This window comes from Canis lupus, chromosome 22, assembly GCF_011100685.1.
Source record: "Canis lupus familiaris isolate Mischka breed German Shepherd chromosome 22, alternate assembly UU_Cfam_GSD_1.0, whole genome shotgun sequence".
Taxonomy (NCBI): Eukaryota; Metazoa; Chordata; class Mammalia; order Carnivora; family Canidae; genus Canis; species Canis lupus.
Window position 1 is genome coordinate 46,518,038 of NC_049243.1, and position 14,361 is coordinate 46,532,398.

At 41.7% G+C, this 14,361-nt stretch overlaps 1 protein-coding gene across 1 annotated transcript in view; it reads left to right on the forward strand.

Moving 5' to 3' along the window:
* Positions 1–13,550, forward strand: part of DNAJC3 (DnaJ heat shock protein family (Hsp40) member C3) — a 92,057-nt gene extending 78,507 nt beyond the window's left edge. Inside the window, exons 10-12 of the mRNA XM_038569878.1 lie at positions 7,004–7,136; positions 7,963–8,111; positions 9,754–13,550. Coding sequence (XP_038425806.1) covers positions 7,004–7,136; positions 7,963–8,111; positions 9,754–9,911 — 440 coding nt within the window. The 3' untranslated portion in view covers positions 9,912–13,550. The remainder of the gene's footprint in view (positions 1–7,003; positions 7,137–7,962; positions 8,112–9,753) is intronic.
* Positions 13,551–14,361: the final 811 nt, after the last annotated feature.

The window sequence follows — 14,361 nt, forward strand, 5'->3', positions numbered from 1 at the left end:
TTGTATATTTATTCGTGTTTTTTGATTTGTGGTTACCATTAGGTTTGTATAAAACTTCCACATATAGCAATTTATATTAAGTTGATGGTCATTTAAGTTTAACCTGTTCTTCCCCCCATGTTTTAGGTATATGGTGTCCTATTTTGTATCCTTTTATTTTGTGTGTTCCTTGACTGATTCCTTACATAAATATTCCTTTTTATTTCTTTTGTGTTTTTTGGTCTTTTGTGTTTCTTTTCCAGTCAGAGAGTCCCCTTTAATACTTCCTGCTGGGCTGGTTTAGTGGTCATGAACTCTAATTTTATTGTTTGGGATAGCCTATCTCTCCTTCTATTCTAAATGATAGCTTCGCTGGATAGAATATTCTTTGATATAGTTTTTTCCCATTTAGCACTTTGGATATCTTATACCACTCTTTTCTGGCTTGGAAAGTTGCTGCTGGAAAATCCACTGATGGCTTTATGAGCCTTCCTTTGTATGCATCTGTCTTCTTTTGTCTTGCTTTTAATCTTTTTTTTAAACAATTTTTTATTTATTTATGATAGTCACACAGAGAGAGAGAGAGAGGGGCAGAGACATAGGCAGAGGGAGAAGCAGGCTCCAAGCACCGGGAGCCCGACATGGGATTCGATCCCGGGTCTCCAGGATCGTGCCCTGGGCCAAAGGCAGGCGCTAAACCACTGCGCCACCCAGGGATCCCTTTTGTCTTGCTTTTAATATTTTTTCTTTGTCACTGTATTTTTGCCATTTTATTTTTATTTTTTATTTTTCTTATTTAAGAGAGAGAGAGAGAGGCAGAGACACAGGCAGAGGGAGAAGCAGGCTCCATGCCGGGAGCCCAATGCAGGACTCGATCCCAGGACTCCAGGATCATGCCCTGGGTCAAAGGCAGGTGCTAAACTGCTGAGCCACCCAGGGATCCCCTGTTTTTGCCATTTTCATTACAGTATGTCTTGTTGTGGATCTGCTTTTGTTGGGGAGTCTCTGTGCCTCCTGGATCTGGATATGTATTTCCTTCCCCAGATTAGGGAAGTTTTCAGCTGTTATTTCTTTGAATAAATTCTCTGGCCCCTTTTCTCTCTCTTCTTCTGTGATTCCTATAATATGAATGTCATATTTGATGGAGTCACTGAGTTTCCTAAGTCTATTCTTGTTCTGCATAATTCTTTTTTCTTCCTTTGGTTCAGCTTGATCACTTTCCATTACTTTTCTATAGGTCATTAATTTATTCCTCTTTTTTCCATCCTACTCTTCTTTCTATCAGATGTGTTTCTCATTTTGTTCGTTGAGCCCTTTATCTCTATGTTATTCCTTATCTCCATGTTAATCATCTCACTGATATTCTCTACTCTTTTCTCAAGTCCAGTGAGTATCCTTATGATCATTCATTGCTTCAAATTCTCCATCAGGCATGTTACTTAGATCTGTTTCACTTAGATTTGTAGCCATGGCCTCATCTTGTTTATTCATTTGGGACATAATTCTTCTGTTTTTTCATTTGTCCAAGTTTTGGTGCCTGTTTCTATGTGTGAGGAAAGTCAGCTTCCTCTCCTGTTCTTAAGGGTAGTGGCTTTATGAAGAAGAGCTCCTGTAGTGTCCTGCTGTGTGATGTGCCCCATTCCCCAAGGCCCTTCTCTTCCAGGAGTGTCTTTAGTGTGTACTTGTCTGTTGTGTCCTGGCCACTTTATCCTTCAGGCTTTTTGTCTGCAAAGGCTCTCTTTGCCTGTTGTGGACAGTGTTTGGTACCGACCTAAGTTTTAACTAGGTGTGCTCTAGTCTGCTTGTGAAATATCACCTGTTGCCACTGCCACTGGAACCAAGGCCTTGCAAAACCCAGATGGGAAGATGCAGTGTTGGCAGGGGTTTGTGCTGGTCTGGGGAAGGGTGCCTGCCCCACTGGGTTGAAGGATGGTTCTTCTAGGGCACAGCGTTGGGGGGACTTGGTGTAAGCAAGTTAGGTAGCAAGTGTTGGTCTTGCACTGGTTCCTGCAGGTCTGTGCTTATGCTGGGACCACACAGGGAAATGGTGGTGGCCACCATTTCCTTTGATCCTGAGGGCAGGGGGCAGGGGTGTCTCCGTGAATGCTGCCTCTCTGGGACACACTCTGAAATGAGCAAGTAACCTGCCCACTGTGTGCCCTAGGTATTCTTCAGATCGCGGTTTCCATGCTGTGTCTCCACGGGCTGTTTGCTTTGCCTTTTCTCCCAGAGCCAAACAAGCTGACTCCTAAAATTCCAGGCTTTAAGCCCCACTGGTTGTAAGAACCACAATATTTGGGCCCTCTCACTTTCCTAGCCACTTGTTATATAAAGCTGTTCTTTTCTCTCTAGTCTTTTTAAACTCTATTTCCATTTCCTTTTGTTAGGTCCTTATTTTTTTCCCATATACTGTTGCTTCCTGGGCTCCATCTCATTTCATCTGTCCTTTTATGATAGTTTTTATCTTTTTTTTTTGAGTATTGACTACTCATATTTTTATCTCTTCTTTATCTCTGGTGAGTTCTTACCCTGCTTTGGGAGTACCCTTAAAAGAGATGATTGGGTTAAGTTTTGAAAAAGTTATACTGTAATGTCTGCTCAGATTTTTCATGTATTTGGCTTATGTTCTAATGTATGTTCATCAGGTAAGTTTTTGGCACTCTTTTCCTGTTTCAATTTAAAAATTGTCTTGTGGGTAGCCTGGGTGGCTCAGCGGTTTAGTGCTGCCTTCAGCTCAGGGTATGACTCTGGACACCTGTGATTGAATCCCATGTCGGGCTTCCTGCATAGAGCCTGCTTCTCCCTCTACCTGTCTCTGCTTCTCTCTCTCTGTCTCTCATGAATAAATAAATAAAATCTTAAAAAAAAATTGTCTTGAGTTGAGGCTGCATACCATTTTAAAAAATGATCATAAAATGACTTACGTGGCCCTAGCTATTTGTGGGAAAGTGCTCTGTGTGTGTGTGTAAGGGAATGCTGGTGTGTAAGGGAGTACAGCACTGTGTGTGTGTGTGTGTGTGTGTGTGTGTGTGTGTAGGGGAGTGCTGGGGACAGGCAGCCTTCTCTATTTAACAGTTGCAATACTCTGCCTGTTTCCACAGACATTCTGCCTCCTGCTAAAAGGGCCTTTCCAAATGGCCATGCCCTCTCTGCTTCTCTGCCCTCTTCCTTTCCTACACCAACGGGGTGTATCTTTTGCGCTTGAGTCCCTCACATTCAGAGAGCATATAGTTGCTGGGGGTTCCTGGGGTGTACTGCCCAGGGCAATTTGCTGTCTCGTTGTATTCTGTTTTTTCCCATCTGTCTTTCCCCTAGTAAGGCCTCTGCTTTATCTCCACTGTGTCTGGTTCTGGATTTCATGGTTCTTGTACTATGCAAAGGACATATACGGTCACTTAGGGTGAGTCCATCTACACAGAAAGTATGTTTTGCTGGCATTTTCTGTGATTTTTTTTCTTTCTTTCTTTTTTTTTTTTCTTGCCATTGGGCTTTCTCACTGTTTGCTTCCCCCACTCATCTCGGATTCATGGCTGCCATTAGCTAATTTTAGCAGGCCTTGTGCAGTTTGTTTTGCATAATATGCTGGACGAGAAGATTGGTGTTCCATGGGCATGTTTATATTGGGGTCTGATGTACTTTTTAAAAGGCTCTCCAAGTCCCTGTACTGAGAATAGACTTTTAGGAGAATAAGGATGAAAGCTGGGAACAGCTGTTATAAAGCTGTTAACAACTGTTCAGGTATATTAATGAATGACTGCAGCACAGTGGTAATTGGGGAAATGGTGAGAAGCAGTGGAATTCTGGATATATTTTCAGGGGAAGCTGATCTGGGGTTTGCTGCTGGACTGGTGGAGTGAAAGAGGGCAGTCATTTGCAGCTGTGCAGGTCTGTCTTTGAGATGCTGCTTCTGCACCGGGGAGCTTCGGGCAGGCTTTAAGTGGGTAGGACTGATTCACAGGAGGACTTTCCCTGTGGCACTTGCCATCTTGCCCAGTTGCCAAAATGAGCAGTGCCATACTCACTTTACTGATCGGCTGGAATCCTTTGGTGTATTTAAATTCTGGATGGAACGGTTTTTCCTTGGTTTGTTCCAGGTCTGCCATAGAAATCTTGAGTGCCTGGGGGCATGGTTCTGCATCTCTTCTTGGTCCCTGTGCAGCCACACGAGGAGCCACTCCATATTCATATCTCCTATTCAGTTTAGAGGCTGGTCTTGGGCCCCACTGGGCTAAATGCTGTAGCTGCTTCACACACGAGGGGAAAGCCTGGGAGACGTTCTTTAGTCATCTCACAAATGGTTACCTTAAAGCTGCTCCTGCTTTCTAAGTGCTCAACTGAGGATCCTTGGCCATAATGAATGGCTCCCAAATTTGCTAGGATTGTGGTTCTCTATGCTTAGGTTTGTTATTAATATGATCCCATTTATTTCCTCTCTTTCATAAAAGAAAATAAAACTTTCATAAATTTCTGGTCTGCTGTTTTTAGTGCTGCCATGCTTCTATTATGTTTTTGTTTGTTATTTCAGTGGGGGCGTGGGATGTAAGGGAGGCACACTCCTGTGCTGTCTGCCATCTTGGTCTAGTTGTTTGCATTGTTCCTTAATAATTGAGTGTGTGTGGGGGGGTATATGGAAGAAAAAGGACATGGGAAGATTTTTTTTAGGTTCAGAGGATAGAAAATGAATTGGCTAATTTGTAGTAGTTGTTTTTTCAGGTCCTTAATATTTCTGGCTTATTCTACTTTTCATGGTTGCTTAATATAGGATAAGCCTAATTGGGTATTATTTACTTTTTCTCTGAAGATTCCTCCTTGGAGGATAGAATCTAAGAAAATATAATTTAAAATCTAGTTTATGTCTATGGGAAGTTTAAGCATCACTCATATTAATTTTCTAATTACCTACCTGTAATGATGTGAATGCAGGAAACCGCCTATAATTTTCTTTTTTTTCTGGATAGGGAAAAACGTGTCTACCTTAAGTTTTAATAAAAGGGTAGGATATAAACCTGTTTTAACTAGAGTTTGCATGAATAGTAAAATTTCATGTATTGAAACATTTTCTTCTTGTATTAAATTCCTTCAGAGTACATTTCCTTACTAGGTTATGGTATCAAGTGTTATTGGAATTGATTTTATTTTATGGGTATTAATTTTAAAGTTAAAACTCACTACTCTCTATGATAGTTTTGTGTACTAAATTGGAAAGGTATTTTATGTTGTCACTATGGGTTGGGTGACTGTAGTAATGTTTCATATTAGTATTTAATGTTAATGCATTGAGGCAGGAATTAGGATAAAAGCTTAAAATGTACCCTCCAAGGACCAGAGGTGGTGTTGATTCATTTTTTCCTGTAGTGCAGGTTACTTTCAGTAATTCTCCCATCTGCAAGGGATACCTTCCAAGACCTCCAGTGGATGGAGGTTACAGATCATATCCAACCCTGTCTACACTGTTTTTTCCTACACATAATACCAATGATACCTAGGTACCATAATACATAATTCATACTTAGGCATGGTAAGAGATTAATAATATTAGAACAATTACAATAATATACTATAGTAAAAGTTACGTGAAGGCGGTGTCTCTCAAAATATCTTATTGTCCTGTACTTATTCTTGTGATGATGGGAGATAAAACAGCTGATGCCTCCATGATGAGATAAAGTGAGGGCAATGGCTTAGGCATTGTGACATGGCATTAGGCTGCTAGTGACCTTCCAGCAGTATGTCAGAAGGATCATTTGTCTCTTAAATGCCTTCCAAGATTAGCTGTGCCAGGACAAATCCTCAGGCATGCTATCCAGAGAGGTTTTTTCCCCACGGTGAAATGCACTTCCATAAAAACTAGAATTTGAATCCAACAGTCCCTTATTTGAGATGTCTGCTTCTCAAGACCACTCCCAGATTTGGTGATGCAGTAGGAGGAGGATACACAGGATTCAGCATACAGTTGTACTCAGGCTCAGATTTATTCTACTGAAAGGATACAAAGTAACATCAGCAAAGGGTAAAGGACAGGTGGCACGAAATCCAGAGAATTGCAGGTAGAAGACTTTAAGAGTCTTTCTCTTTGAAATCACAAGACAAGCTATAATTCCTCAAGATGTGCATGGTGCTGTCTGCCAGGGAAGCTTGCTAGAGTGCCGGTGCCCTGGACATTTATGAGGGGTTGGTCAGCCAGGCACCTTCTGCCCTGACTGCACCCAAATTCAAGTTTCCCAGAAGGAAAGACCATGTTTAACATAAACTACAGTGTACAAACATTGAGGCACGGTGAGCCATTCTTACCAGGAAACGGCAGGAACACTCCTTCAGAGATGCCAGCCAGGACCAACCTTGCCAGCAGGCCTTTCTCAGGATAAGTCTCCGGTTTGCTGTGTTGTGACTCAGATATTCTGATGCCTTGTGTTCTAGATATTAAAGCATTCTAAGCTGAGGCATGCTAAAGTATTAAATCTGAGAAAGATTTAATGTGGATTGTTATCAGACTCCCTGTACTAGGACAGTGTCATCTGCTCTGGGTGACAGCTTAAAAAGTAACAGTTCCTGCTGAAGCCCTTGGGTGACTTAGATGTTCTGATTGCTGATGGTTCTTCTTGCTGCCTTTCTAATCCTCCGATTCTTCTGAATTGTGGACTCGTAGCTGACCGTGCAGATTTTCTTTGCCATAGTCTTATTTTCCTATGTAACAATCAGTTCAGTTGTCGTGATGGTAAGACTGCTTTGTATAAAGTACAGATCTTAAAATCTCTCAGAAGTGTGGCAAAGGTAATGTGGGAAGGTGGGCAGGTAGACAGCAGTGAGTTTAATTGACTGGGAGTAAAAAGCTACCTAAAGTCAGCCTTCATTATGCCTTTTAGAAGTTGGCTAACCCAATCATCACCACCACTTCTTAGGCTCTTAGCAGTAATGGCAAAAGAGTGAAGGGGCCAGGATGGTGACTTGAGAGTCAATCTTGCAGGATAAGTAGAGGTTACAAGTTACAGTTCCTTTGACAGCATTATCTTAAACATTTTGACAGCTATTCAGGATTATGAAACTGCTCAGGAACACAATGAAAATGATCAGCAGATTCGGGAAGGTCTAGAAAAGGCACAAAGGCTATTGAAACAGTCGCAGAAACGAGATTATTATAAAATCTTGGGAGTAAAAAGGTGAGTTATTTAAAATTTACATTGTTATTTTTAATCAACTGTTTTAAAGCTTATTGTTGCTCATTTTTCTCCTCTGATTCAGTTCCTTGCTATGTAATTTTAGTCATGGGTTAAACCTAACCATCTTTCACATCATAAACATCACATCACGAAGCTATTTTGTTACAAGCAGGTTTCTTTATAGAGATTAGTACTGTGACAATGGGAGATTAGTGATTGGTGACAGAGGTAGGACACTGTAGCATGATTTTTTTTTGGAAGGATAAAGGGGAGGGAGCTTTCTTTTGGTGGGGACAGGACGGGGAGAGCGGAAGGAGAGAGCAAACTTCTCTAGGCTAAGAATAAAGTGGCACTTTGAGAATCAATTTAGAGCCACTGAGATAGACAGAAGGTAGGTAATTTATACAAGATCCACCTTCCCTGAGCAAGGGAGCCATCAGCTTTCAGTCACAGTCTGCACCAGAACTAAGTAAGCTAACCAGAAGCAAAATAAAAAGTGTGGTTCAGAGTCAGAGCTCTCTCTTTTAATGCCAGGAATTGTATCAGGTTAAGTTGGAAATGCAAAGTTTAAAAATGGGTCTGATTTTTTTTTTTAAGAGAAAATTGCAGAGATCAAAAGTAATTTCTTCCCGTTGAGATTCTGAAGGCTGACCAGCTTTCATGATCATCCAGAACTGTACGTTAAGCATTCAGCCTATGACCCCATTGGCACTGTTAGGGAAACCAGTGTCAATTTGCCAGTGGGATCTTAAGTGTCTCTTAGTTTTTTTGTGCCAGTGTGTTGGCCACTTCTTAACTAATGACTGATAATATTAATACTGCTCAGAAACGCCAAAAAGCAAGAAATCATTAAAGCATACCGAAAATTAGCACTGCAGTGGCATCCAGATAACTTCCAGAATGAAGAAGAAAAGAAAAAAGCGGAGAAAAAGTTCATTGACATAGCAGCTGCTAAAGAAGTTCTCTCTGATCCAGGTATTGTTGGTCTTTAACATGTTCTGTGCTTCTGAAAGGGCTGAGTCAGCGGTCAGTGGCCTGCTAGCTCTGCAGTAGGAGGACACATGGCAGGCAGTGTCATGCGGGGGGTGGCGGGCTGCTCCGGGCCACCCCACGGGAGCTGGTGACTGGTCCCCGGCCTTGCAGTTGCAGAAGTCCAGTTTCAGGCCTGCCCCGGCCAGATTCCCGGCCCTCATGTGCCTGGTGCAGTGGGGAGACCAACAGTCATGGAGGCAGGAGGCCGGATTTACTGCCCTCCTCCTGCACAAGACACTAGAGCTTTTTGAGTCTCCGCTCTTTCACCTTTGATAATGAGAGCACAGCAGTGAGATGTCTTTAGTTCCTCCCACCACCTTCCCAGATCAGTGATGATTTCTTCATGCCAGACTTACAGGAGCTTGACTAGGAAACCAGGCTGCCAGGCTAGAAGGTACAGTGCAGAAAAGGGGATTGTACACCTAGCCTGGGGGCTTCTCTGGAATCTTGCCCTAAATCAAATGTTCATTAGATTTACTGGTTGCCAGAAATGTTATCACAGGCTAAAATGGCCTGGAAAATGAGAGAGAAAGCAAAGAAATTAGGTAATACTGAACAATATTTAGACATTTCTAAAGGGAATTTAATGTGAATTACTACTGCTTTTTTTGTGCCTTTTCATTGTCAGCAGGAGCTATGACTTGAGCTAGACAGATTCTTCAAAAATAGAAGGAAATCATGCTTTGTGCCCATTTGGCAAATATTTTTTGAACATCTGCTTATGCTATGGAATTGAAGCTTTACGATCCTCCGTTCTCATTTATAATCCCGTATGAGAGGTAGAAGTGTACTTAATGAGTACAGCAGGAAAGTCTGTTCTTTTCCTTAGCAAATGAGCGCCAACATCATGCTTGGTCTGTCCTCTGAGCCTGCACAGTGCACAGGTGGGGCCATGGTCCTGGAGTTGAGGCTCACAGTCACAAAGGCATCGAGAACTGCATTTGTAATTACCAAGAGTTCTTTTTTATTCTATTCCTTTTTCTCAAACCTATTTTAAGGCTGAAATAGTTTTTCTGGTCCCCAAGGATATTAGCTTGCTCTCGTGCCACCCGCATTTGTCCCATTTGTCTGCAACAGTCTCAGTCTCGTCAGAGACCTTCCTGGGGGCGGGCATAGCAGTGAGTTAGCGTCCTGAACTGTACACCGGGGGCTTTGGTTCTGTTGGGGTTTAAGACGGGAAGCTTGGTGGGTTGGTGAGGTGGAGGCTGCATCATTGGGGCCAGGATGGTGACATGGCTCTTTGATCTTAAGGAGTGTGACTTTTGGAGGTCTCCTTGGCAATTATTTTTTTTTCAGAGAAGAATTTCCTTGAGTAGCTGCTTGTGAGGCAAGATGATTTAAGGGGCCTGAATTTCAATGAATACCCATTTTCAGCCCTGAACGTGAACCCCTTCTCCGTGATGGGCATCCTCTAGGCTGTTTCTCCAGAGACCAAACCTGGAAGCGGGGTGGGAATGGGAGAGCCGAGGTTTGTGTATCAGGCACACCTGTTTGATGAGAGGAAAGTAAGGAGTCCTGCGCCCCCTCTCCCCTCCCCTGCGCCTCGGTGAATACCTGGGTCTTAATTTGCTCATTTCTTTCATAGAAATGAGGAAGAAGTTTGATGATGGAGAAGATCCCCTGGATGCAGAGAGCCAACAAGGAGGCGGTGGCAACCCTTTCCACAGGAGCTGGAACTCATGGCAAGGGTTCAATCCCTTTAGCTCAGGCGGACCTTTTAGATTTAAATTCCACTTCAATTAAACCAGCTGTTTTTCTGCTCTTCTTCCTTAATTTTTTTAAAAGATTAAAAACAAAGAAACCTTGTTCCGGGATCCTAATGAAAAAAATTCAAATCTTTTAGTTTGTCCATGACCAAAGAGTTGTTTTAATAGGAAAAATCGTTCTTACCCATTTTAGACTGGAGGTTGATGGGTTTGTGGAGGCAGGGAGGCGAAGACTGGTTCTCTTTCTGACAGAGCAGCCCGTGTAAATGTTTGAGGGTCTGGAAGAAGGGTCTGCGGTAGGCGAACCTGTGGAAGTGCTCACGTATCTTCCTACACTGGAGCACGCGGAAATGCTTCTTCACAGCCTTGCGAGGTACAGCAGTGCCTACATGTAGGAGGAGGAGCTGTGGTCTTCACAAGAGCGGGTTATGTTTTAGTATTCTGCAAGACAGTATCAACACTTTGAGCTGTATGTTCTTAGGGACAACTTTGCTTAGGTTCTGGTCAGACCAGTTGCTTGCAAATAATCTTACATTACAGAGCCTCCGTTAATCCACACACATTCCTATCTCTGCTGGCATGAGCATGGCTGGCGCAGGAGGAGGGATGGAGCCTGTCTTTTAGAAAACCTGCTCTCAGGTGGTAGTTGATGTTACCAGGTGCAGACTCTGGATGGACGTGAAGCACGTATTTTATGTTGGGGACCTGCAGGAGAATACTGAAGACCATGGTCATAGAATTACTTGTAAAAACCTAAGGACCCTTTTGTTTAATATGAAACAAATTTTAAAAATGTGTAACATAGGTTCGGATAATAGAGCAGTGGTATTATTTAAAATAAGCTTGAAGTGCAGAATGAAGTACTTTAACAACTGAAGTTGTGAAACAATTTCCTGTAACAGGACTGCCTTAGAAATATAAAGTTGCTCAATTGACAGAGAATGCCATGTTCCCCACTTTTAATAAAGGCGGGCAGCTTCTCTTCCATCCTGGCCAACCTCTTGGATGGTAGTCCCTCCCAAGTGGGACTGTCTGAGGCGGCCATTAGACAGGAGACCTGCCCCTTGACCGACCCTGATGCCTGTGAAGGTTCTCTTCCCTGGAAAAAAATTTATGTTTACAAATCTAGTCAGCTCTGGTTGCATCTCCACCACTAAGATGGCATCTCTTTTTGGGATACCTTCCTCAAACCTTTTAAAAAATGAAGTATTCAGTTTTTGTATACTGGATAATTTTTTCCCTAAAAACTGTTGATTAAGAACCTTAAATATTTATGGAACTAGTAATACTGCATTTAAAATCTAAGATAATTACTTTAGGTAAGAGTTATTACCTTCATTCTGGAAAGGTTTTTGTTTTGGCCTCAGAGCATTTTGATGAGTATGGGTCTAATATATTGTTTTTGTTTTTGTTTTTGTTTTTTTTTAAAGAAATCAAGCATTTTAATTTCAGGGGTGGGAGATGTCCTGACCACAACAGCCAAGCACAGGGCATTTAAGTTTCCTTAAGATGTTTAAGTCATCTTGAAACATATATGGAGAAAAGTTCTTTAAACGGAGACAAAAATCACACAGTTGAGCAAAACACCTTTGTGCTTTTTGCATCTGTTTAGAAGTCTATTTCTTACCAATAAACAATGCATTTTGAAAATTAGTAAACAGTTCGCAGCTTTCCTTTTCTTTTAAGGTCTCAAAATTCAAGCCAGTGCTAAAAGGATTTCCAAGGGAAATTCAGTTTTATTCTTTCATTTTAGTAATCTCATGACTCCATTATCTCAGTAATATCATTCACCAGTCTGGTTCTTTGGTAGATGATGTCACCGTGACCATTTTCTGATCTACCTACTTTTAAAGTAAGAATTTTCACACAGAATAAGGAGGAACTAGGAAATCACTTGCCTTTCCATTCAGAGAAGACCATGAGGAGTCACCCCAAGGAGCCAAAGGGCCAGGACGGTGGGAGGGCTGGCCAGTGGGAGAGGCATCCTGGGTACTGGTCACCTCGCTCACCGTCAGGCTGCTGCCCAGACGTCTGTTTGCATTATTTTGTCAATACTGGTAATAACCGGAATTCCTGTTCCTAAAATTTTACCGTGGATTCAGTTTAGCCCCTGTAACTGAGATGCACAGTTGCTTGCTGGTCTTCAGTGAAGAGACAGGAGCTATGGTGCCAAGTGCTAGTGCCACAGAGACTTGAGGACAGCACGGCCTGTAAGCCTAGCCTGGGCGAGCACCAGTGGGAGCCCAGGCCCCGTGCTGTTCCTCCGTGACCGAGAGAAGCCCGGGGGTGCAGTCCTCCCAGCCTGCTAGGAGAGGTCCTCACACCACAGAGAGCAAGGGACTGAAAGGCATTTGACTTGACTTGTTCTTGGGTTTCTTCCACTTGCCAGTCTCCTGGCTCTTGTTTCTGGGGCCTGCAGCTGCCCGGTAACCACTATGGCTCTTTCTGGAAAAGTAAAATCAGAGGGGTACCTAGCCTTAGGTTATTATATTCCTTTTTTAAACTCTTTCCTTCCTTTTTGGTAAGCTCCTAAAATGAAGTATCACTTGTCTGTACAACGTGGATATTTTCCACAGCAGCAAGTATTAAACACATCAGCCTATAAACATGAGAAGGTTCTAAAAAGAGAATTTATTGCCCATTTTTGAAAGTTTGTGCTTTCTTAGCATGGATAAATGAAAACTTGAAAACAACTTTAATAGTTTACTACTGTGAATTGGATGAACATAATGCTAACTTTAAAAATGTCTCTCTTTAGTCAGTATTAAAACTTTATCTTAATTATCAGTATGAAAACAACTTTTTTGGGACTCTTGAAAATGGAATGTAAAAACTACCTATAGTTTTTTTTCTTTTTTTTTTTTAAGAGAGAAATACTGATAACCAAGTAGGAAAAAAATTAATAGAATCACAATTTGAAATTGGCAGCATTTCCCATTTATGGTGGAAAATGGAAAATTTCACCTTTTTTTAAAGCATGGAATTGGTCAGAAGTTGTGACATTTACTGTGGGGAAAAAATGTGTAAGATTAGCGTAAGTTAAAAATGGTCCCTCAGGTTTTGTTAGAGCTGCCTGCCTGAAAGCACAGGACGCTGGGCAACAGGTCTTAGAAAAGTTGTAATGTCAGTAGTGTAACCTGAGAAATCCGTGCAACTCTGTTGAATGTAGTGGACTTTACCATATTTATAAAGGAAGGAGGAAGGCAAATGCTAACTTGTCAACAAATAATATCCTTATTCTAAATCAGATCATTCCTTTTGTTAGTAGCAGAGTCTATTCTCAATTACAAATGATATTAATAGGTGGGGATAATTTTTTTTTAACAGATGATCTCATTTGCTGAATGATTTAAGAGTAAAATTAGCCACTGCGTGGCTTTATGTACAGTGACCGGTTTTGTTGCACTCGTCTGTGGTGGACCCCCTTGCCTACAGTGGAAAGCAGAGTGTGGAGGAGGTAAAAATTGGAGATGTTTGAGAAGTTAAAATACTATTCCTACTGTAAGGCTGTTGCCGGTTCTGAATGAGACAAGTAATTTAATCCATCTCAATTTAGTGTTTTAATAAAAAAACCTGAAAATTAATTGAAATGGGTCTCAGATATGTCTGCAAATATGGGTACTATTTTTATGCCCGTGTATTTTCACATTTAATAAAAATATTTATGGTCAAATCAGTCTTTTCTTGCTTTCATTTCATTTTTAGTCTTTTGGAGAAGTCTACCTTCCAACTTTGCTTTACATGTGGTCAGGGACTAGGTGACAAAAGGATGGGTCCTCTATGTTGAGCTGAAGCATGAAAAGTAGAAATGGTTTTTGTCAGAGCACAGAAAGTAGAAATGGTTAAAACCTCTTAACCCCAAATGTGCAAGAACAGCGTGGACTTTAAGTGGACAGTTCTTTGGTTTCAATACCATTAAAATCTAATATTTAAATTGGCTTTGTTTGAAGACTTTTGGGTTTATACTGTCATTTGCACACTTCTGTAAAAGTCATAAAGGAGGTTTGCTTGGGGTGGGAGTAATGCTGTTTATTTCCATCAAAGTTCTTTTCTTTTTAAGTAACCCCTCCACCCGGCATGGGGCATGAACTCACAACCCCCACATCAAGAGTCACAGCCAGGCGCCCCTGTCTCAGCCAGGTTTCTAACTACAAACTCAAGCAGCTTTCTTCTCAAGTATTATGCACACCCTGAAAGTACAGGACTACAACGCTTTAGAACCTTCCCAGAAAGTGCAGTTTCCAAATTCTTAATAATAATCATGCCATCTTTGCATATATGAGGACTTGGCCTCCATCTGGGGTGTCTGGAGGAGAGAGAGGAAGGGCAGATCCATTTTCGCTTCCCTGATCTTCAGGACTCTTCTCGGTGTGAAAGGTGCTTTAAAGACCGCAAAGGATAGCTCTTCTATTGAAATTCCACCGTGTTAGGCTTTTCTTAGGATTTTATTAACTCTCCTTGTCACCTGTTGCAGTGTTTGGTTTCCT